Source organism: Pavona decussata, unplaced genomic scaffold (assembly GCF_977016875.1).
Source record: "Pavona decussata unplaced genomic scaffold, jaPavDecu1.1 SCAFFOLD_59, whole genome shotgun sequence".
In the NCBI taxonomy this organism is placed as follows: Eukaryota; Metazoa; Cnidaria; class Anthozoa; order Scleractinia; family Agariciidae; genus Pavona; species Pavona decussata.
Window position 1 is genome coordinate 1,043,486 of NW_028145481.1, and position 23,529 is coordinate 1,067,014.

Below are 23,529 nucleotides of genomic sequence, written 5' to 3' on the forward strand. Positions count from 1 at the left end.
CGGGAGGAAACATTTTTTTTTGTTTGATGTCACTGATAAAAGGGCTGCCATTTTATCAGTGAAAGTTGGAGTTAGGGTGAAACGTCCCCGTATGAAACTATATTAAATACCTCCCTTCCCCCCTTTTTCAAATCAGTGCTTAACCCCAAATACCGTTAGATCGGTGTTAAATCTCAAAATGCTTTTCCACGCCGAACTAGAGTTCTTTTCACTCAGTTCTCTGCCTGATAAATGAGGTTCTGTTCTCGTGTACGTCAGGACCACACTCACCCGACCCTCACCCGAACGATCGGCATAATTTACCTACTTGAAAAAAGAAACTGTTAAAATGAAGTGTTCTCTTATCTTTTAAATTTCGTGCTCAAGACCTTGCAACGTCACCTGTCCCTTGATAGTTTGAGTGGTCAACTCAGCTCATTGGATATTCCAAACAGATTAGATGACAAAAACGAGAACAGCAACAAGTTTATTCACGTGTCATTAAAATCTAGTTTACAATGGTGGGTAACCTAATTGGGGACACTTAAATGACGTATTATAACACCTTCCAGTTCTATCCAAGTTTTTCTGATTGGCTTTAACTCGACTTCAATTTATTTTGACAAGTCAACAGTGTTATCCTGTGAGACTTTGAATCATTAACGTTGCTGAGACTCCTTCCGTTTATAACTGATGGCAATGTACGGTGAAAACTGAGTCCTTAGCCATTTGGTAGCCAACCACAAAGATTCCTAGCTCTTTCAGAGCGTGGCCACGGTCAGTTAAAAGACGACAACCGCGCCAGCTGCATCATATCATCATCTCGTCCTCGCTAGCAAATCTACGGGAAAACAAAATGAACGTAAATTGAGGGTATCAATAGGATTAACTGACTGACTGGGGGGTATTTTTCCTTATCATAAGCCTATTAACGCATAAAAGGCAGATTATTTTAAGGGTATATGGAGCTCAAGGGCCCTTGAACACTTATGGAAGTCACTTGCAGCTTGTCATAAGAGCAGAAATGCTTTGAGATCAAATATACGCAGCAGCTCCAGTCTTAGTCTCCTATGCAGCCGTTATGAGGGTCGTCACGCAGCGCTTCTCCCCCGCGTTGCGTGACCACCCTAATAACGGCTGCGTGACCGGGAGACTACTCCAGACTTGATCAAATTCTGACAGTGTTGGTCGGTTTTGTAACTCTTGTGAAATAACCTGGGCCTGGTTATTCGAAAGCCGATTAACGCTAATCCACGATTAAAAGTTAACCGAGGGTCTAATCTTGCTCGTTTAAAATGTTTTTACAAGTTAATTTTAAGTTAATGGTAAAGAAAAGTATAAGTGAAAACGGAGGGACAAAAATCTTTTGAAATAATCTTAATAAATTAGTAATTGAAGTCGAATCAAAGTTCACATTAATCCAGGATTAGCTTAACCGGGGTTTGAACAACTGGGCCCTGAATATTTGCTTTTGTAATTAAACTACAGCTACGATTATTACAAGCTAGCTAAGTTGTTGTTGTTGTTGCAACTACATTGCTGCTTGTCTAGAAATTGAAGTGGTCTATGCCTAAAAATATTGTTTTAGGGAATTTTGTTTAATTGTTTTGACGAACGGAGTGACAAAATGATTATTCTATTGTTTGTCGACAAAATCGTAAAATTTTAAAGTCTACCAACCGACACCTCTACCCCATTTACACCTGAAGGAGAGCTCAGTTGACTACGACAACCGGCGTTTGGCTTTTTCCAACCGAGAGAAAAGCCAGAGCTAATGGTCATAGGTTCCATCTGTCGGCTTCTGCAAATATATTTTGCACAGTATTGTAAGATGAAACCTTGGTAGAGGCTTCGGCTGTAAGAGGGCTTAGATAAGGGTCCCAAAACTGACGGTCCCAAAATTGATTGAGCCTACGGCTCCAACAAGGGGGCCAAGCCAGGTTCGTTTTGAGAACGAAATGGATTTTTTCTTATGTGTCAGTTTGTTGGTTAACTTTGATAGATGGGACAAAAGAATAATGATCGGAAACGATGGGACAAAAGAATAATGATCGGAAAACGTGTACGCAATTTGACAGTAACGCGAAAAAAATATGAAGACAAAGGATTCAAAGGAAAGTGAGGCTGGAGAGAAACCAAACCACAGGATGATCATGCGTTTACTCATTGCTAGCTGAGCGTCAAATTTAATCAGATATAAAACTTTCAGGCGATAGCTCATGCGCTTGAAACCGCCCTCGGTATTAATTGCTATTTTTGTGTGATTTGTAGAAGTGCCAATTCTGCAGGAAATTGGATCATGTTAATTGAGCTGAATAGAGGGCGTATGTTCTCGAATCTTTTCGTGTTTATTCCCTATATATTAGAAAAAACTTATATTTCACCAGCGCTTCAATAGATTGGCCATGGCTACAACAAGCAATATACAAAATCTCTGCACTTCTCCTACTCACAAACCGTTACATTCTTCCGAAAAACAATGCCGATATAATTATTATAATCTAGTCACGCCAATTATCTTCGGGATTATACCGTTAGCCAATCAGCGCTCGTATGTCCCTCATAACTTATGAATCCGCGTCATTGCCATTTCCTATTGCGCTTTTTGCATATGGGGGTCAAGTCTTGGTAATTTGTGAGGTTCTTCGTGTTTTCGGCTGCAAATTCAACAACTAGGGAACATGTCTGATTCTTTGGACACCTCAAGCGGTGAGTTTAGGCTTTGGCTTCTGCATTTGTTCATTTAAAGCCGGGATTTGTGTCCGAAAATGAAAGTACCGATTAGAAATCTTAGAATTATCATGTAAAATCTCGCTGTTTGCACGCTAAACAATGTTGTTATCTATCGTTAGTGGTAGTTAAAAGATAAATTATTTAAAAGCACCGAATGTCATTCTGATTTGATCCTAACAAGCGATAAATGTGGCCCATGAATCATGATTGTCTGACAAGACCGTTTAGCTACATTCCATCACTACTACTGAATAAATGTCCTTGAAATTAATACTGTACTAATAAATCGTTTGTTGAATATTTAATACCTGTGATCGGAAGAAAGCGCTTTTTAGTTTTGATTGCCGTGATGTTTCGCTGTTGAAACTCTCCCTAAACAGCCAATGTTTTGTCTCTTTTTAACCAGAGACCGGACGCCGAAGAAGGTATCGCGAACGGGCTGCTGAGCAAGAGAATTCCGAGGAAATGGTAAATGAATATTTTAGTAGCATATGCATAGTAGCCATTCCCTTATCGTTGCTGTAATCTTTCTCTTAATAGAATTTTAATTTAAAAATCTAAACACAGCCAGAAGCCTCACATGAATAGCGCAGCTGGTTGGTGTTGAAAGAATAAAACTAAATGGTCTTTAATCGCGGTCATTACATTACTTGGGTGTGTCACAGTCCGCTTGGCCTGGCACGAAAACTCGAGGATCCGAGATTTTTCATTGAACTTCGTTTATTTTGGACATTTCGGCCATTATTTATGTTATATTTGCTTGGTTAGCAAAACAACATTTCCTTAGCTAATCGATTGTAGCGAAAAAGCCGACGAGTGTTTGTTTTGAACGATTACGGTCTCTTTAACAACCTTATCGCGCTCTTGGCTCGTCGCAATTGGATACTCTAGTGGTCAGAACAACACTAATATTTGAAACGCAGTAATCCTGAATTTTCGATGTTTTCGTTTGTTTTCGCGACTGCTGGCAAGCGCATTTGAAATCTACAGTTTCCTGAACCTAAATTTTTTTCATTCTACTTGGTCACGTACCATGCATTTGCTCATCAGTCAGAAACTACTGAGTCCACATTGGACAGTACTGTGCATAAAATGAACAATTCTGTACCATGTGATCACTAAAGGTTACTACACGATATGTTTGGATTGTTAAGCAAACTTTATCAGGCATCTGTGCACATAAAGAAATCTGTGCTTCTCATTTGGCCCCTTAAAACAACCATTTGCTGAAGCCACCTGTGTTGAACTGCAGGGGGGTGGGGGAGGGGGTTAGATGTCCATCTCTTCAGTCAGGATTTTGACTATCATGACCCAGTATGTGATAGTTTATTAGCTTGTGATCCAGGATGGCCACTGGTTTTTCAAAAAATACCAGTCTCACAAAATTTTAGACATATTTCGTTGATCTCACAGTATTCTATTTTTCCATCGGGACTGGGCTAGTGGAATAGTTTGAATCATAAAGAAAGCGTGATGTTGTGTCGGTTACCTTGCGTTATGCTACCTGTCATCATACCGGAAATTGATTTACGATAACATAATAACTGTAGGTCTGACTCATGTTTTCTATTCTGGTTATGTAATGTCAGTAAGTGCTTGATTTGGGCATTCAACTTTCAATTCCAATATGGTTTGATAATGTGGGTCTAATCATGTCACTTGCCACTACATTGTATCTTTTAAGGGGTGGGTAATGTAAATTTTAGACTTTGTGATATGGTTGAGGCTAGTGTTCTTTTCTGTGAGCCTAGCTGAGACTTCTTCAGTTAGCATTGCAAAAGAAGTAGAGGCGTTGAGACGGCCTGGTGAAAATATACTTCCGACCTGCACTTAGTGCTAAACATACCACCAACTCTCATTGGCGTCTTGTTACATCCAAAATTTTTGAACACTTTTGCAAGTACTACTGTAGGAAAACTTGTCAATTTTTATGTTTGTTTTGCATCAATGGCAATTCTTCCTCCCTTATTCTATTGATTGGCAATGAGAAGCCATCACATTGCTGCCAAAAAGTTGTCACAGAACAAAATGTGAACTAAAGATGTAGCATCAATTATGTGACATACTATTTTTCCCCAAATTAATTCAAATTTCCACACTGTCCGGTTAAAGAAGATAGTCCAGGTCTGTGAGTCAAGTGTGAGGAATTGTCATGTATACACAACATGAATGTTTTCAATCTACATTACGCATAAGAGCTGGCAGGTATTCAAGTGACTTTGTTACTTCCCATCTATTTTTAAAATTCCTTTTCTGCAGTTTCAGCTCTCATTCTGTGACTAACTACAATGTATGAAAGTTCATAATTATTTTTAAATAGTTATTTATTATGAAAGTCTTATAGAAATGTTCATGGTTTTCATGTTATCTCTTCACTTGGTTACATTAAAGGACCCTAGTCAGCCTCCGCCATTTTCGATGCCATCGAAATTATAGATATTCTTGGTGAAGCGAAATCTTATTGCTTAACTGTAAGTTGTGTTCCTGAAAGTATGTTTCATTATCTTAAGTAGTTTCACAGTGATTTCGTTCATTTCGACATGCTCCGAATAAAATGTAATAGCCAAACTCTCGCATATAAACAAAAACAAAGGTGTGGCTGATTAGGGCCCTTTAAGAAGTATGGGAACTAAAACCCAGATTCTTGCTTATCTCATTTACATGTACAGTTTCCAGACTCCTAAATGTGATTGGCCTATATTTAAAGAGAAATTAACAGTAGACCTGCACATTTCAAAAGCTCTAATTTCACTGGGCCCTTATAACCTGCAGCTGAATATTGTTTTTAGGTCTGGGAGCATTGTTCAGTTGTTCGTTTTTTTGTCCTCTCAACCAACCATGTAAGATGTTCCAAACGGTGCAGGTCCTCCCAAAATTAGAGGCATCACCTCTAATGATTTATTACTAGAATTTAAGGGTTTTTTTTACCTCCATAATAACATAAATTTATTTTTGAAACTTTCTTGCACTTTGGGTCCATTTCCAAATAGTAAATCCATAATTTTTTGTAAATCAAATGTAATCCAGGAGAGCTTTTGAAAGCCTAAAATTGTGTGAAAGGTTCTTCTCTTTTCCTAATGTCAATACAAGAGGTAGGAAAATGGAAGCCAAAAATTATAATACATATATCTTATTCGATGGTTTTACACATAATACACATGGATATTTTGCGAGTTGTGCAGAATTTTTCCAAGACCTGAATGGGCGAGGAAAAATACTAGCAATGAGCAAAATGTCTGCGGGTATTATATGTAAAACCATCGAATAAGAGACTTATTTTTCCACTAGAAAAAGATTTTGCTATTTTGGCTTCAATTTAATGGTAAGATTGTTGAAATACATGCACACCCGGCATTATCTGTCCATCAGCATATGGCAGGTGCAAATGGTGTAAACAACACAGAAAGTCAGTGAAATGTCGTTGCCCGTATTTGCTGTGTTGTAAACCGGTCAAACCTGGCCACTACAGTGTGTTACAGCATCATATTTTGTGCATTCTCTAGATCACCTTATTTGGTGAAATGACATAAAAGTGGAATAATAAATATTGTTATCAGCTTATGAACTACTCTGTATCCTTCTACTGTTGCTAAAAAAAGAAATTAAATATTCAAAAGTCCCTGGGTCATGCTTCATTTACTAATTATGTTTTCTGTTCAGTTTATTGGCAAAGTATAGGGTAGTTTTTTTGTTTATGCATTTTTAAAACGTCTTCTGGTTTGTGAAAAAATGAAACGGTTTCTGAACAAAATACTGTGTTCATATAAAGTACATCATATAAGCCACAGCTGTGAAATGATTGAACATTATAAATAAGAATTTGCAGCTGTAGGAGCTCTTGGCTTAGTAATCCACAAAGTTCAATTTTTTTTTTAAATCATGTGGCATTTACATCTTATGGTTTTCAAAACACATACGTATTGTACTCACTCGCTAAAGTAAGCTGCTGATCTGCAGATGAGGCTTCTTTTGGTGAAGTTATGATTGTAGACTTTTAAGTAAGGACCTTAGGTAGAGCCAGTACTGCAGTAACCATCTTGCCTCTTGTTGTAAGATTCTTGCTATTCAAAGGATTGCAGATAGCTATTTTGCCAAGATTTGTAGTTTGACTCCTGTCCTTATCACCATGTACATGTATTCAGCTCCTGATCTGTAAATTCATGAACAAGAAACACAATGTGTAGCATTTTCTACTTGCAGTGTGAGAGCTGCATGTTTGCACGTAGCAATTAAAAAAACATGACTTATTCTACAGCTGTAGTTAATTTCTTAAAAAGGCCACTGGTTATCACAAAGTCATCACTTCGAGCATTAGTCAGTTACTAAATTTTGCAATAACTTTGCCTTGATTAATGTTCATATCATACTGATGTTGCACATGAAAACATCAGAGTAGTAAAGATCATACAAATTCCTTCTGTGACATTAAAGCTTATCAAGGGAAACACAAAGCACATCATGGGACCATCCTGACTATCTATGATTTAACTGTGTTTGTTTTAAGTTGCGCAGTGTTTACTTGGATTGGAATTTATGTAGTGTACGTAACAGTAAACTACTTGCTCGTCATTGCATAGTGTCATAATTTATCTCAAAGGTTCAGACACAGTAGATGTGATATACAGTGTACAGGCCCCATGATGACATAAAATAGACTGATTAAAAATAGTTTGGTACACTTACTGTAAAACAGAGATGAGCACTCTCCTTTTTAAGTAGGCGAAAACCTATGAACTGCTAGTTCCTTTCTATGTGATGGAATGCATCCAGTTGACCTACATCCCTGTTGTCAATTGCCACTTGTGTTGTGTGATCGGAACAGGAGCCAGGCCTACTGGGCTGTGTTATTGTAATGAAGCTCTCCTGTTGCAATTTGATATGTGGCAACTCTGTTTTTTGTTTGAGTTATCTGTACCTCACCAAAACAGCTGGGAATGCTCTCTACTCTTAATTCAAAGTTGTTCTTTTAGCTTGAAATGTTTTCTAGGTGAATTTGCAAGCTTTAAGGTTCTAACAGCTTGGAAAAATAAGCTGTGATGCAAATGTCAATTAATAGGAGTGGATGTTTTTATTGGATCACTCAAAACAAAGAGTAATTATTTTGTCAATATGCCCGTGAATGCTTTTTTTGTTGTGAGGGACCTGGGGACTGATGGAAACGGGAGATAACCAAAGAAAAGTAATGAATCTATGACGAAGATTGTAAGCATTCCAGAGGCCAGCAAATCAATACATTAACAGACACCTTGGCTGCTGTTCTGAACGGCTGTCTTCTAGCTCCCTGTTCTCTGTACTTTAATCTGCTGTGTTCCTCACAGAGGTGGTGGACATTTGTAGGGCTATCATCTTAATTGTGTTTTTATCTGTGATTTAAAGTCAAGAGAACCTGAAAATGGAGGTAACAGGAATAATTTTTGGCTTTATTATTGTGAAATTCTGTCATGTTGTAAAGCTTGAGTTCAATGGTGGCTACAAGGCAAGGGTGACTCCCTTGTTTTGTTCTGTTTTCTTTTACTATCCCAAAGGTTTTCAAGTGCAGGGTTGTGTAGAATAATCAGAAGCCTTTATTTCTTAGCATCAAGGCATTTAATTCTGTTATCATTGAAATTTCACCAACAATTTTAAAGCCATCATGTCCATGTACATTTAGCCATCCAGTTCCTTTATGCAAATTTTTTTGTTTACACTAGGATAATCTGTAGTTGAGTATTTGATCTTTTATTTTGTATTCAACATGATTTTGTGTAGGAGAGTATTTTTGATGTTGTTTTGGTTGTGTTTGTAACTGCTATGCATTCAACATACCCTTGCCATTCAGTACTATTTCTATCTCATTGCTTGGAGCCTGAAACCATCTTTACTCAATGTTGTGTTACAAAGGGGTCTTTTTGGATAATTAGCATAAGCCAGCTTAACTAAAGCTTGAAAGCTGCTCTCAAGCTGAATTTCTCAGTTCTTATTCCATTTTTTCTTTGTTATCGCTATTTATTTTCTGTGTCAATATTATACTGCTTGCCATTTCTGTCGTGGGTGAAACAACAGCTGAATCATAAGAAGTTAGGATAGCTGCTGGGTGTTAGATCAAGGACTAGATTTGCATTTTACTCTCTGCAGGTACCCTGATAAGGCTTGTGTTCTACTGTTTTCAAGATTGCTGTTTTATTCTGTTCTCTTTGTCAGAAGCCTGTATTAGACTTTGTGTGTTATTCTGCTGTCAAACTGCAGTGAATTAAAATCATTCCTTATAATTTGTTCTTTCTGCATCTGTAATTCTTATCAGAAATTGTCTGTCTCTTCCAGTTTCACATCAGATCTCTTCTGTGATGGATTAACTCCTTTAATGTGTTGTTAGATCCAAGCAAAGACTTACAGTATGATCATTTTTGCACAAAATAATAACTACAGCTTTTTAAGCTTTTCTCTATATTTGGTCATAGTATTTCATTCGGTGGCTTTTAACATATTCATTCATGTAATGAAGAGCTAAGAGGTCATGCTTTTCAATGACCCCACCCTATTCCACAGTACATTCCTTACATTTTTGCAGGATCTTTGTAGCATACTTGCTCCAATTCAGCCCAAGAATGGCTTGGAAAACATTAGAAATCAAAATTTTGATTTTGTTATCACACCATTGGACAACACAACTTCAACAGGGAAGATATTTCCAAGTGGAACTCTTCAAAAGTAACAAATTAAACTGCATTAATTCTTGTGTGACATGTTGCTTCTGTTCTCCATTTAATATGTCAAGCTGTTTTGAATTTTTCAAAAGATTCACAATTATTGTTAAGCTGTTGACAAGAATCTGCTGTATTCTTAGTTTTTGTGTCCTATTCCTACACTGAACAGAAAAAGCATCCAGTGTAAAGTGTATTAGATGTACCAACATTTGCAGTGCTGCATTTTGGAACAGCATATTCAAGAACTTGCACAGATGCATGTACTACAAGTTCCTGTTGTGTAATTTGCATTTTTGGTGAATAATAATTTGTTTGATTTTGTACCGCTCAGTTCAACCCTAGTTTTGAATATGCCTGAAAATCCACGAATATCTTTCATTCATTTAACAGCTTGCATTGCACCTAAAGGTTCGAAATTGTATCAAATTTTTATCGTAGTTTACGAAGTTCAGTCATCAGACAAAAATATTAATGTGACAGTTTGGTTTGTGTACAAGTTGACCTTTTAAAGCCCTGACATGAACATACATGTAGCCATTCTCCTCACTCTTCTCCACATAATTTAATTGGTACTAGAGGGAGATTTTGTTTGGTTATTAATGCATCTTATCTTAAGTGATCATTTACTTCATTCTCATGAAGTTACCGCATGATTATCAAATACAGGACGTGACATTATGCTGGCCGGCCTGTTTGTTCCAAAGCCAATTAATGCTAATCCACAATCAAGAACTAATCAAGGTTTTCAGCTGCTTATAAAAAACGTTTTTAATAACTAGATTTTCAAACTAATCGTAAAGAAAGGTCTATGTTAAAACCGAGGGACAAAAATCTTTTGGAAAATCATTATTGACTGTTAACTTCACCCAGGATTACCTTTAGGTGGGGGTACACCTGAATTTGGATGGAATTTTCAGAGGTTTAAGGAAGTCATAGAAGAAAGAAAATGATTTTTGGAGCACTTACAGACAGTTGATACCCAAGCAAGAGCACCACAGGTTACTAGTGGACTAACTTGGTATCCATCCATTAATCATTAACTACAAATTCTTATTTTAAAACTTCACTAAATCTTCAATATTTCTTATTTCTCTTAATTTTACTACTCTTTTGAGAAAAACTATCCCCTCCCAAATATACCTAAAAATGACCCAAAAATTTACAAAACACCCCAAAACATTGATTTGTGTAATGAGCATACGGTTTTTGTATTGCTTGAAACGCGAATGAGATATTTCCGTTGAACCGATTTTAAGCGGCGTGAACATGGCTTCAGGTGTACCCCCGCCTTAATTGGGCTTTGATCAACTGGGCCCTGGTGACTGCTGAGGGACTAACTTAACTACTATATTGTTGTTATGGAAAGTTTCTAATTGTCAGTTCTTCCACATAGAAGTTGTTTGGACCATCTTTTTTATTGAAAAGGTTTTCTAGTTTTTCAAGTCACAACCATATTATTTTGGCAAGTTACATCATCAGAACACACAAAGGCCTAAAACTCATATTTCAATATTTCAATATCGTCGAGGCGCAAAACGTGGTGTATTGATTTTTCAAGATTTGAATTTTTATAGAAGTTGATTTAAGTTACATGTAGTCCCTCCTTTAAGGGTTAACTTAAACTTTCTAAATTATTGTCTTAATAACATGTCCCTGTTGGTTCTGACAAGATTTTAAATGCAGGATTGCCTGTACATGTGTCCATTTACAATGGTACATGTATATCAAGTCAGATCTGTGACATGTAGTCATCATGAGAACTGCTAGCTGAAATTACTGTCTTGTGTAAGTTGACATTTGCAAATCACTTATCCCAATAAAATGGTCGAAAATAATAACAAGGAAACACGAAATAAATTGAGATAAACAAAAAATGTGATTTCAAATGCATGTAGTTGTACTACTTGTAGAGTTATCCATCATGAAAAGCGTGACCGGTTGAATAATTTTGGAGTGAAAGTTTCAGTTATAATGTTGTTAGCTTTTTGCAGTTCTGTTGACCTTTTTTTTTTTTTTTTTTCAATGCTAATACTCGCTCTTCGTGACTCTTTTCTTGATTTACAATTCCTTTATGTGTGTAATGTTAAGCAATTAATTTTGTTGCCAAATTAATTACAGGACGAAGCAACAAAGCGAAGAGAACAGCGCAGAAGAGAGCGTGAGGCACGGCGTGCGGAAAGAGATGCAGAGGATGCTGCCGATGAGGAAAAGAGAAAGAGGGAAAGGGAAGAACGGCGCCGAAAAAGAGATACCCCCAAAGGTATAAAGTGATTTTACCTGCACACAATCAAGGCTTTCAAAAAATCATGCCTTCCAACCTGTCTCAGACCAGAAAGTTAATGCTTTATGCCAGTTACAGCACACATACAAAATGTAATGCTGTGTGCTACATAGGTTAGTTTTATTTTTCTGTACAGATTTTCTCGAGATTGATTGATTAGAATTTTCCTTTTATTTCTTTTCAAATATTTTAATGTGGCTAAATATTATTACTACAGGGGTGTATTACTAAATTTATTGTTAGTTAACATTATTTTGAGTTGGCAAAAAAAATTGTTTTTCTGAAACACCTTTTAAGTTACTAAGGAAAGTCCATAGCACTAATAATCATCACATTTAATTGGTGTTATACATGTACATGTACAGAACACTTAGAACTTTTTGGACAAGTGTTTTATGTACATATTGAACATGCTTCCTTTTTTTCTCTTCTTTTTGGATTATTTACTTTGCTTGTACCATAGAACTGACTAACATTAACAGCTGTAGCATAATGATCATTATTGTCATAACATACATGCGTATATACATGACTATACATATACAGATGAGCCTGCCGAGGAGAGCGCATCAGCCCGACGACGTCGTGAACGAGGTTAGCCTGCATACATTACCATTTCATTACAGTAATTTGCTACATACAGTGTATGGATGCTCTAGCTAAGGTGTAGTGATATTTTGTTGGTGATAGTGTGTTACATTGTAGTAAAAGCTCTTTAAGGACAGTTGGTTGGTGGGGGGCTAGGTTATGGCGACTACAGACTACGGCTGGAAGGAGCTTTTTAGAACAAGACGTAATGTATGTTTGAAAGGGTTCGAAAAGTCAGGGGTAAAAATAATTACAGTGTCCAACCAAAGCAAATCCAAGGGCCCCTTAACCCCGTGATATTCCATGTATATGTATACATAGGCAAAAGCTTATTCATACCAAATTAAGTCTCGGATCAGTCCTATTTCTTGTTACTGTGGCAGCAACCATTTGTTGTGTGCATCTGCGATGTACATGTACTGTCCCATTGAGATGTATAGTTTGTCAAGAATTCAAGTAACAGTATTGTGAGGTGAAAATCAGGAGGTCATCACATACCTGGGGGTAGCCTTATGACGAACCCCAACCCCCCCCCCCTCCTTGATGGACAATGTTGAAAAATTACCCTACTAATGCAGGGAGGGAGCACCACTGGAATTAACTGTTGAATAATATAACATAGCCAAAAACTCACCCACCCTCCCACTCTCCCACTTGAATCATAGTGGGGGTTGAAGGTTGCTTGTAACTTAACTTGTCTGCCTATCTGGATAACTAGATCTGTTAGTTTTATTTGACTGGATATTTTGCTCAAACAGAGGAAGAAGACAAGAGGAAGGCTGAGGAGGAAGCAGCGAGGAAAAGGGAGGAGGAACAGCGAAGACAAGAGGAAGAAAGGCGCCGACGGGAGCGAGAGGAGGAAGAAGAAAGGAGGAGAATGGAGGAAGAGAAAAATCGGATGAATCAGGATCATTTAGATGCAGGTGAAGAGGAGGAGGAGGAGGAAGAAGAAGAGGAGGAAGAGGAAGAGGAGGAAGAAACAATCATTGACAGACTGTCTCCCCAGAAAAAGCGTAAGTTAAGGCACAGAAAGGGAATTCAAGGTTTATTCTAGAAATAAGCTTTGAACAGTTTTAAGGGCCCAGTGACCAACATCAAATTTCTTCTCGTAATATCAATGCTTATTCAATACCTTAGGTTTTAACTTCTCCTCGTTACTTTTATCAGAAAAAAACAGTTAGATATATGGGGACAAGATAGGAGAATTTGTTCTTTCATATTAGGGGTTAGAGGGTTAAAGGTTCTGGTGTAGACTAAGAGATTTAAGTGAAACAGTGTACCTCTATTTTGTCAACAGAGGCTATTCTTGAGGGGCTTGCAGCTGAATTGCGCCGAATAGTTGAAGAGCGAGAAGCCAAGAATGTCCCAGCTTCCCAGCAGGAACTTGACGAGCTTGATCTCAAACTGCGCTCTCTTCGAACACAACTTCGCAAAGCTGAGGAGGCCGCGACTCAGCTGGCAAAACAAAAGAAAGAACTAGAGGAAAAGATGGCAAACAATACCAGAAATGTAAGTCAAGTGGAGCCAAATTATGTGTACCTCTTTCTGCCCTATATTATCTTTAAGAGAATGTTTTTAGTTTGTGTTGCACGTCACATGTCCAGAGTTTGATTGGAAATTATCCCTGTGAACTACAGAGCAGTTTTTAATTGAGTGTTCTAAAACCAAAACCAAAGTAATTTTTCTGGCCAATAACAAGGGGAGACGTTTGCCTAAACTTTCGCAGACACATGATAATTTAAGAGCGATTTTGTATTCCAGCAACTCCAAAAGCCTCCCGCGTGGGGTTTCTATAAGAGCAGGCAACTGGCGAAATTCGCCATCTATATCAAGCAAATTGACCTAAATTCGCTGCCTAGTTTCTCCGAAATTAATAAAATTACAGTAAAATTGAACTTCCATTAGCCGCCTACTTTGCAGTTTTTGCGGTCTGCTTAAAAACTTATTGAAACCTCTGCAAATGCACCCTAAATTCAAACTACGTTGTAGCTAAAATCAATTAATGTAAAATTCTCTGTGATCATATTTAGGCCATTTCTACATACTATGTTAACTAAAATACCCAATTGTATTTTTAGATCAGCAGGCTTCGTGATGAAGTCAAGAGGACGGAAGATGAGAACACTCGTTTAATCAAAGAGGGGAAGTAAGTATTTACCTAGTTTTACAATAATTTTTTCTGTGCGCTTAGCTTAATTGTTATATAGCTGGAATTTTTCCCCAACAGCGTAAGCTATAATTGGTTACTTCAAGGTCACATGAGATCTAACAATGAAACTGTTGCCTGTCAAAAATCTCTGAGCGAGCATCATTTTAAATTATTTACTCGTTTTCTTTGTCCAACCGCTTACCACCCATCACCAGATTTAATATTAAAGATTGTTTTTAAGGTGGTGAATGTGAAAGATTTAGAAGCTTTATCTTAAAAAAGGGGATAGGTAGAGTTAATTACAAAGAAAAATAGCCATTTAAAAACCTCTTTGTCAGAAGTTATAGTTATAGTTGTTTTATAGATTTAGGTAGGGGCCAATTTCTATTTAAGCTTGATATTAAAACACTGCTTGCTTATATAAGAATTTACACTGTACCAGGTTCTCTTTTGTTTCAAAGAGAATAAAACTTTTCATTGACTTATTTGACTTAAATATTACATCATCTTGGGTGTTTGAAAGCATGTGTAATCAAGCTGAAGACCGTGAACCTTTTTAGAAGCTTCAGCCATATTTCCAAGCAAAGCCTAAATTTTGAAGCCTACTCTCCGAAAACTGGATCTCAAGTTATGAATTAAAACGAACTGCTGTGTTTGTGAAACGTGACTTAGCTTAGTCAAAAGCGATTTTATTATTGAGAAACTGAAAACTCAACTCAGAGCTGTTGAAAGCAAAGTTTGAAGGCAAAGTTCTTGGTTAAATTGTCAGCTAAATTCTAAAATTTTGAGAGCGCAATGAACAGGCAGTTTTTGCTCTGCAGTTGACTTGGCAGTGAGGCCATGACCATTGCTCACGTGATTGTTTTGGCGGGAATTTTCCGCGTGCCGCCCTTTGAGGGAGGGGTAGGAGAGGAACCGTGGATGATGTGTTGAACAATCAAAGCGCAGTTGCAATCTAACAAAAACATTGTGGATTGGGTTAAAATAACAAAGCTAAAATAACATATCATTTTTTTCCAGGAAAGTGGCTCCACAGAAAACAGTGGTAAGTCAGTCATTGTTTATTTGCTGGTGTTAGAATAAAGAAAATCCCGACGTAATTGTTTGTTTATGTCGTTTTTCTGTGACCTTCCTTTTACAACCTCCATCACTAATTTCTTTCTTTCAATTTCTTTTTCCCCATTGCATTTCTCGTGAAACAGAAGAAGACACTTCCGCCAAAGGTATGTTTTGCTAGATTGTAAGTTTCTTATATTACAGTGTAACCACACCAGGAACACAGGGAGCCCGATTTTTCTTTTTTTTTTGGGGGGGGGGGGGGGGAGGGGGGACGAGAGGGGAGGTAAAACTTTCTTTATCGGTCGTTTAACAAAATAATAATATCAACACCACTGAAATTGACCTCTGAAAAAAGACAGCGTGTACGAAGTTAGGTGCTAGCATTCGCAATGTTCGGTAAAATTCTTAGAAATACTGGAAGGATAGTGTTTACCACTTTAAAGCAAACGACTCTCAAACTATGCCATTGTCACTTGTGACGTCATCGATCATTGCAAGTTTCAACTGCCGTTGCCTGTTTGCTTTTAATCTTTTACAGAAAGGCAACTTTGTTAACGTGGTTCGTAAAGCACAGGCCGCAGCATGGGAAGAGAAGTTCATGGCGATGAAAGCCAAACAGAAAGAATCCAACAAGGTCAGTTGCATTACAAGTTGTTTTTGTTGTCCACATGGGTTAGGAGTTCGTTTATCGCTCTTGATTCGTTCATCATCACCATTATTATGATTGTTTGTGCTATGGTCAGATTATTGTTTGCTAGGCAACCTGGGGAGCTTTCCATTTAGCCAAAGTTGTCGATTTAACCGGTTTAAATGCAAATGGTGCGCGCGGAGGTACTTCCATTTGCACGAAAATTCCATTGCAATTTTGTTGTCTCCTTGCGTCGTCACGTAAGCTTTTTGATGCACCAATGAGATTCAAAGTTTGGAACGACTGGAAAAAAACTCTTTCCATTTGACATAGAAAGTTTACGAAATTTCCACCCGGAAATTTTTTCTAAATAGAAAGTACCCCTGGTGTTGTCCACTAATCTTGATGACTTTTCGGTTATCATTATCAGGGTCGTCACGCAACGATCGGGGAGGAGGCTTGCGTGACGACCCTAGTACCGGTCTGGATATATTCTGTCTAAATTTTCTAATAGTTGATTTAATTTATAGCATATGGTTATAGTTTCCCATTTGCCCGTGAGAGGTATCTTGTTTTGAACAGTAAAAAACAGTAAGATTATTCGCCCAAGCTAATGTGATGATCAATGCGTACGCCGAAAATCCACCCTAACATGGTACCCATAAACAACAAATCATTCTTCACTTATCTGAGAAACACGGCCTTTTCCATTGCTATAAAAATGCATTTGTTTCACTTTTAAACTGGTGAAAATATATTATTTCGGCTTGAGGAAAATAGACTACGTTTGCCGAAAGTCACGTGTTGGACATCTATCGTATTGCATTTTGACAAGAGACTATGAGGTAAGAGAGCGAATCCCCCATACATGCCCCTCTTCCTATGAAAATTTTTTTCACTCGATTTTTGTTTGCGTTGCTATTTTAATGTCGACATATTATTGGTCAGTTAGAGTGACGTCATTTAACTTGAAACTCAAAATAGCATGGCGCGAACTAAAAACAGATTGAAAATAATTATCATGGGGCACAGGGATTCGCTCTCTTACCTCATAGTCTCTTGATTTTGATCACAACGATCTCTGTCTCAGTTCTCGTTTGGCATTGATTGTTCTTGACAAGATCCGATGTTTCACGAATTTTTGCGTCTGTAATGTCTCGTGTCATCGGGAAATACGATGCTTAAGCCCTACATCAACCGACTTGCCGACGAAGACGTTACTATATCGAAAAGGCCGTTCTAATGGAAAACGGATGAAAAAGGTTCGTTGATCGGGGAAAAACGTCAATTATAGTATATACTTCGTTAGTGATGATGTGCTTTGTAGATGTAGCAAACGACGTTTTCTATGTTTACACGTAGCTCAAAGGCCCAGTGAACTCTTTAGCCGAGCAAATCTCACGAATTAAATTCTAACGCTGTGTAAACTGTCGTTGTGTTGTAGATGAGCGAGGAGCTTATGAGCAAGATGAACCGCGTCAAGCGTACAGATAGCCCACTCCTAACAGGCCTGAAGAAAGACAAAAAAGCCAAGAAGAAGGACGACACCGAGGCCGCACCAGCCTGGACCAAGAGCCAGCTAAAGAAAGGAGGATCAAAACCATGGGGCGACGACAAGAAGAAAGAGGGTGAAAAGAAGCCCGATTGGTCAGGACGAGTCGCCCTCAAGAAGACCGAGAAGAAAGACATAGGAGACCTGGGTGGGGAGAGCAAGCGCCAGGATTGGCGGGAAGGCCTGAAGAAAGCTCCGAAAAGTCCTGGGTTCGAGGGACAGGATGAGGGCGATCCCGAATGGAAAGGAGTGAGCTTGCACAAAGTCCCCAGATCCGAAGACGACGATTAAACTTTCTAAACTATTCTAGAGTTCGTGATTAGATAGTTTTGCTTGAAAGGAGGTCTTTTGGACGATTTTAAAAAGCTGCTTTTTAAAGGCTATTTTTGTATGAATTTTTTTTCTTAGCCCGATAGTTGTGTTTTGTCCGTGTAAAGATTTAGTTTTTAATAGCTGAACCAGTAGTCCGTATGTTTTTTTGTTCCCTTCAGAGCGAAAATAAACGGTAAATTTCAACCCCTTTATCTCCATGAGTCAGTCAGTGATCATCAAGAAACTCTAATGGTAATGATATCAGTGATTCCCGCAAACAGGCACAGTCAAACTTGAGAAAAAAAGAACTATTGTTCTCCTTATAATTTTCAATTAGTGTTAGATAGGAGATTTTGTTCCAGCATGAGGGCCGTGAAAAAACCAGGATTCTCTCGGACTGAAAGCTTGACTGTGGGTTAAACTCGTGAAGCGAAATTACGCTTTGATCAGCACCGGAAGAGACGCCGTTTATGAAGGTAAAGGGTTATCAGGACGCTTCATAGGATGATGGAACACGATATATCAATTAAACGAAAACAGTAACAATGTTTCATTTTCAGCCAATCGATGTTCTGCACAAAATGATATCTAGGATGGCCCAATACTCTGCTATGTTGTGTAAATCAATAAAGCTGCTTGCTAATTCTCTTTAGTTTCTCAGTCTATTTTTGACATCATGGAATTTTTTTTAAGTGATATATATCCTCCAATCGGGCTGCATTAAATGTCAATCATGTCGTCGTTGTATCTCGTTTTAGTTTTTTGTGTTTGAATAAAGTTGGTTTTCTAGCATTAACTCCGTGTTGTTACTGAGTTTTCTTTTTCCACTTAACGTTACGTGACAACTCAATGTAACGACTTCGTGTCAGGCACAACAATGGAGATTTGCTTCCATTGCAATCCAATCCGGAAAAGGGGTGGGGGCGGGGGGATGTTTGCGATGGGAAAGTGTGGTTATCCTTATTGACAACCGACTTGCCTTAAGGCCTTGCTTAGAAATGCTAAAAGATTTTCATACAGTCCAATTTAGGGGAATCGTTTGTGGGTTGGAGGTAATATGAGTCCCCTAAAGACGACTGCGTGAAAGACTAATTTAGGTGCAGCCTTTTGGGAAAGGTCAAGTCCCTCTTGCTCGGTTATTACGCCCATAAAAGCAGTGTTAGTCAGCGCATACTTTTTAAACGTCGGACGTGCAATTAGTTTGGTAGGCTGTTGCTTCTTCATTGTTCGCCCTCTTTTCTCCCCTCCACGACGCGTGCATCTCTTGCTAGTGCTGGCAAGAAAATGACTAGTAATAACTACAAGGATATATCTGTGGGGTGAGGTGGGTCGGAACGGGGAGGTCCCCCGATTAGTCCCACCCTATGCCAAAAGGTGAAGGTAAATTGTAAGTATCGTTCGCGTCGATTTCCGGGCGATTGCGTTTTTACAGTCGTCGCTCATCTGATAAAAAGAGCCAGCCCTGAATGAAAGTACGACGGCGGTGCGCCTGCGTTACGCTCAGCGAATGAGCAACAGTACACGTTATGTCATTCGGGTGGGGAGGCGGGGGGGGGGGGCAAAATTTATTTAATAGGCTGAGGGCAAACAATTCGGAGAACAAAAAGCAAATATACTCGTTCCCAGTGTCCTTCGAAAAAACGGAAGCGAGACGGAAAGAGGAGCGAACCTGGGAATGACATGTCTACTTTACCATTTAGCCATTAGATAAATTCCGTCATTTCTCCATTTCTTCTTCTGTTTCTTTTGACGAGGAATCGAAAGCGTGATTGTATGTTTGCTGTTGTAGGATCCCGAGTGGGCTCGTACAGCCAAACAGCGTGAAGCAAAACCGATTGTGTCTATCATCGGCAGACCAAAAGAAAAACCCGAGGCAAAACCGAAGACGAAACCGAAGCCCGAATGGACGACTTCATCTGCACGCAAGAAAGACGCAAACAAACCCGCAACGAGGCAATCGGAATACTGGAAAGAAGCAAGACCTGACTGGGCGAAAAGAAGGAGTCCCGTCCGTAAGCCGAGCGGCAACGATTTAAAGAAGATTGAAAAATCGACTGCAGCAAAAGACGAAGTCTGGAAGGATGCTCGGCCTGATTGGGCCAAAGGACAAAGTCCTGTTTATAAACCTTCAGGAAATGATATAAAGAAACTGGAGAGGAAGACTTCTACAAAAGCATGTGATGTGTGGGCAGACGAGCGACCCGAATGGAGCAAAAGAGGGGGATCTGTTGTTAAAACAAGCCAAAAGGACATTAAAAAGGTTGAAGAAAAAAAGAAATTTGGCTATCCGATCCCTGAATGGGCGTCGCGAGTCAGAAGCAAAGACAAGGTGAGTTGGACAAGATTTTTCCCAAAAATCACTATTAATCAATAATGTCTGCGTCGTAATGTCCACACGGACAGGCCAAGGCTATTGGCAATATTCTCATACGAAAGCACGTTTTTACTGTTATCTTTGCTTTGTTTGTTTATTAATTTTTTTAATTATGTTTGATTGTTTGTTTTTGTTTCTGCGCACTTTTTATATCGTTCAACCCGCAACGCTGTTTTCTTCAAAAGTTAAAAGTGTGATCAACTTGCTTGTGGAGCTTGCGAACAACTCCAAAGTGCGAACGAAGCCTGATAGCAAATCTTTCCGTTTGCCCCTCTGAGGGACTTGAACAAGTAAGCAACTGGAGTCGAGGCAGCACCTCGGTTGCCAGAACAACAGCCGCACCCTAAACTTTTTGGATTATTTTAGCAAAAAAAAAAACTTCAGTACGGGTTAGTCAGGCGTACGTGGGTTTCCCACCTCGACTTTTGTCTCTTTCAATCTTGACTCAAAAGTGCAGCTCATATGAGGTAAAATAAAACCCGCCCTCATTATTATGACAATTTGTTGATTATTTTATTAACAACATATTATATTAATATGTTGAGTGCAAGGTATCCTTTCCATCAGTCGTTAAAATTGGAACAATACAATCAGGGTTAAATTCCTTTGTCTTTTGTTGCATGCAGGCCTCAGACGAACAAGACGGCAATAAAGGTCTTCTGAAAGCGGAGCTGGAGAATATTCTTGGAAAACCCAAAGAGAAAGTGGTTAGTAAAGTAATGTTATTATTTTTACTTAACATTTCGTCCATTTTAGTCAGATGAGCCGGATAATCTGCAGGAGCCCATGACCCCGAGCCTGTATCTCCCATACTAACCCTGGATTCAGCCAATGATAGAGGACCTTTGGAAGGCCCACAGTTCAAATACCTAATCAAAAAAGAGCAATGACAATTGAATTGTCATACGTCATACCTTTACGCGGGAAAAGCAGTTCTAGAATAAATCTACGCGGGAAAGGGTTGACTTAAAAAATTTTTTTTAATAGGGAGCTTAAGCAACGACGACGGCAACGGCAACAACAACGCCGCAAAACAATAGGTTCAATGAGGAAAAACAATCACTCAGCACGTGCGTTTTACATTTTGGTACATTTCTTTGTCGTCCTCTGGAAAACAACAACGTGAAATGACCACATTTAAGGTACAGATAGAGGCGACTAGTCATGGGCTCTTACCCATAGAGATAATTGTAACGAAATTCTCAGTCTCTCCCATGTACTTTCTGAGATCGTTTTCCTCACTGTCCGGTCTTTGTTCAGTCTACTATTAAAAGAAGCTTGAAGTTCAGTGTGATGCTATCTTTTTTCCAGCAAACACAATTAATAATCAATAAATTTGTAAAACAATAGACTAAAATTTAAATAGAAAATTTGTCTTTACTTTTTTTATTTTAATTTTTTTTTACACAAACAGAAACGACGCCATTCTTCTGAAAACCTCGCGGAAAGTTACCGCGCAAATATACGGTAAGTACATCCATGAATATTTAGAATCGAATATTTCCCCTGGCTATAAGTGCAAGGCAAGCAGGCAAGTTACAAGGATAAAGAAACCGATCAAGGGCGCGTTCCCCTCCCTTCGCGCGCGCATCCGATTCCCCATTTTTCTCTCTTTTCTAACGCCAGCCACGCAGGCTACCTCATCTCCCGCCAACTTGAAATTGCAGCGTCAGCTGCTTGCTTGAATTACGCTCTAGTTTCCCTGTTGCAAAGATGTCCAACAACGCCTTACCACTCAGTGACAACCCAACTAGTAAACACATTGTGAAGCACAGCCCGTTATCGCCTTTGTTTGGAATTCTGATTTGGAGACAGTGGATACTTATTCCGTTTCTCATGCATTTTTTTCTTTAAACATTTCTTGGTAGGAAATTTGCTGACCACCGTCTCAGCCTGCGAGTGAAAACGAAACATCGTCCCACATCCAATCCAGTAAGGCAGCTAATGTCACGCAAGGATGTCAGGAGCGAGCTCTGAAAAGGTAGCTGCGGTCACGCAAGGAGAACAGCATCAGCCAGAATGCTTTGTTTTCTGGTTTTAAGGATTCCTGAGAGTGGTCATCCTTTCAAAATGTTTGAAAAATAAAAGGTTTTAAAACAGCCTCAGCTTTAACAAATGAACACTAAAGAGAAGCTTGGCAAAAACCATTTCTGTCAATTTGTCGCGTGAAAGTCAGTACAGTGTTCATCGTTACCATGGTGACGTCGTCAAAGGTTTAGAGACAGGATTCGGAATAGGTCGGTTTCTGTCAACGGCGAGGCAAGGGATTAGATAGACCGGACAGGAACTGAAATCTATTTCGGGAAGCTGGAGCAAACATAGCAAAATATCACCTCTTCATTTCACCCGCATCACGTCAAAGCTGAGCTTGGATGAGGCCGGAGGATAGCGCCACGCAAAAAAAGTTAACAGTCAACCTCGTTACCAGGAGGCGAAAAGGAGAGACACTGGGGACAAGGCTTGAAAGGGTCAAAATCAGCCACGACTAACGAGAGCACATGTTATGGCCAATAGACAAGGCATGTGAACATTCGTTTAGGTCCTCTAAACACTTATAGAGATGTGAGAAGAAATATAATAAGCTTGCAACCCTTCTAGAAAAAACAAGCAACAAAACAATACCCCCAAACCTAAAAACAACAGCAGCTGCTACACAATTAAAACAACTACAGGCTTACAAGAACTGCCACACTATTGAGAAATAACGCATCTGATGCAGTTATTTACTGGACTATTTGTGTATTTATTCTTTAGTGTGCGAATTAAATTATTTATTACAAAAATGGCATCGAATTAACTTTTTCAAGAGAGTTCAATTCCCGAGAGAGGGATAAGGCTGTCTGCTGTAAAATTCGTCACCTTTACACCCGTCTTGGTTTCTGTGCCGGAGAGAGAGTATCAGGGTAACTCATTCAGACGCCTTACTAATTATATTGGGGCCCTGAAAAAAATTAGGGCGGAAAACCGGAAAATTAAAGTGCGGAGAATCATGCGTAACTTGCACGAGATGCGAGACGGAAGTACTTCTCCCGCGTATCATCGCAAGCTATGTTGTGTGTTCCATATTACTGAGTAAAATTAAACTGCACAAACCACTTCACTTCACTTATTTCCTTGTCCCCAGTGAGGGGGGGGGGGGGGGGTAGGGGCCGGAACAATCCACTACAAGCATTTTATTTTGACTCGTGCAA

General features: G+C 38.9%; 2 protein-coding genes and 1 long non-coding RNA gene across 6 annotated transcripts; 2 read left to right on the forward strand and 1 right to left on the reverse strand.

The window, feature by feature from the left end:
• Positions 1-450: 450 nt before the first annotated feature.
• On the reverse strand, positions 451-7,952 carry LOC146479316 (uncharacterized). The gene is made up of 3 exons (XR_014864943.1): positions 7,396-7,952; positions 6,643-6,862; positions 451-820 (listed from the first exon to the last, which is right to left on the reverse strand). It is a non-coding gene; the product is annotated as an uncharacterized LOC146479316 (long non-coding RNA).
• On the forward strand, positions 2,541-18,760 carry LOC146479317 (uncharacterized). Of its 4 annotated transcripts, XM_085110946.1 has the most exons (11): positions 2,541-2,688; positions 3,119-3,180; positions 11,514-11,655; positions 12,223-12,270; positions 13,023-13,277; positions 13,562-13,773; positions 14,343-14,410; positions 15,434-15,458; positions 15,616-15,636; positions 16,011-16,106; positions 17,545-18,760. In XM_085110946.1, the coding sequence occupies exons 1-11, from the start codon at positions 2,661-2,663 to the stop codon at positions 17,941-17,943; spliced, it is 1,356 nt and encodes a 451-aa protein (XP_084967072.1). In that variant the 5' UTR covers positions 2,541-2,660; the 3' UTR covers positions 17,944-18,760. The 4 variants fall into 4 exon arrangements, with proteins under 4 accessions (XP_084967072.1, XP_084967073.1, XP_084967075.1 ...); XM_085110947.1 differs by lacking the exon at positions 12,223-12,270 and having other exon boundaries at positions 2,542-2,688; XM_085110948.1 differs by lacking the exons at positions 2,541-2,688; positions 3,119-3,180 and adding an exon at positions 7,952-8,110.
• On the forward strand, positions 18,328-22,914 carry LOC146479318 (uncharacterized). Its single transcript, XM_085110870.1, has 5 exons — positions 18,328-18,375; positions 19,754-20,293; positions 20,965-21,045; positions 21,753-21,805; positions 22,207-22,914. Exons 1-5 carry the CDS (start codon positions 18,328-18,330, stop codon positions 22,313-22,315), a joined length of 831 nt encoding a protein of 276 aa, XP_084966996.1. The 3' UTR covers positions 22,316-22,914.
• The last annotated feature ends 615 nt before the right edge of the window (positions 22,915-23,529 follow it).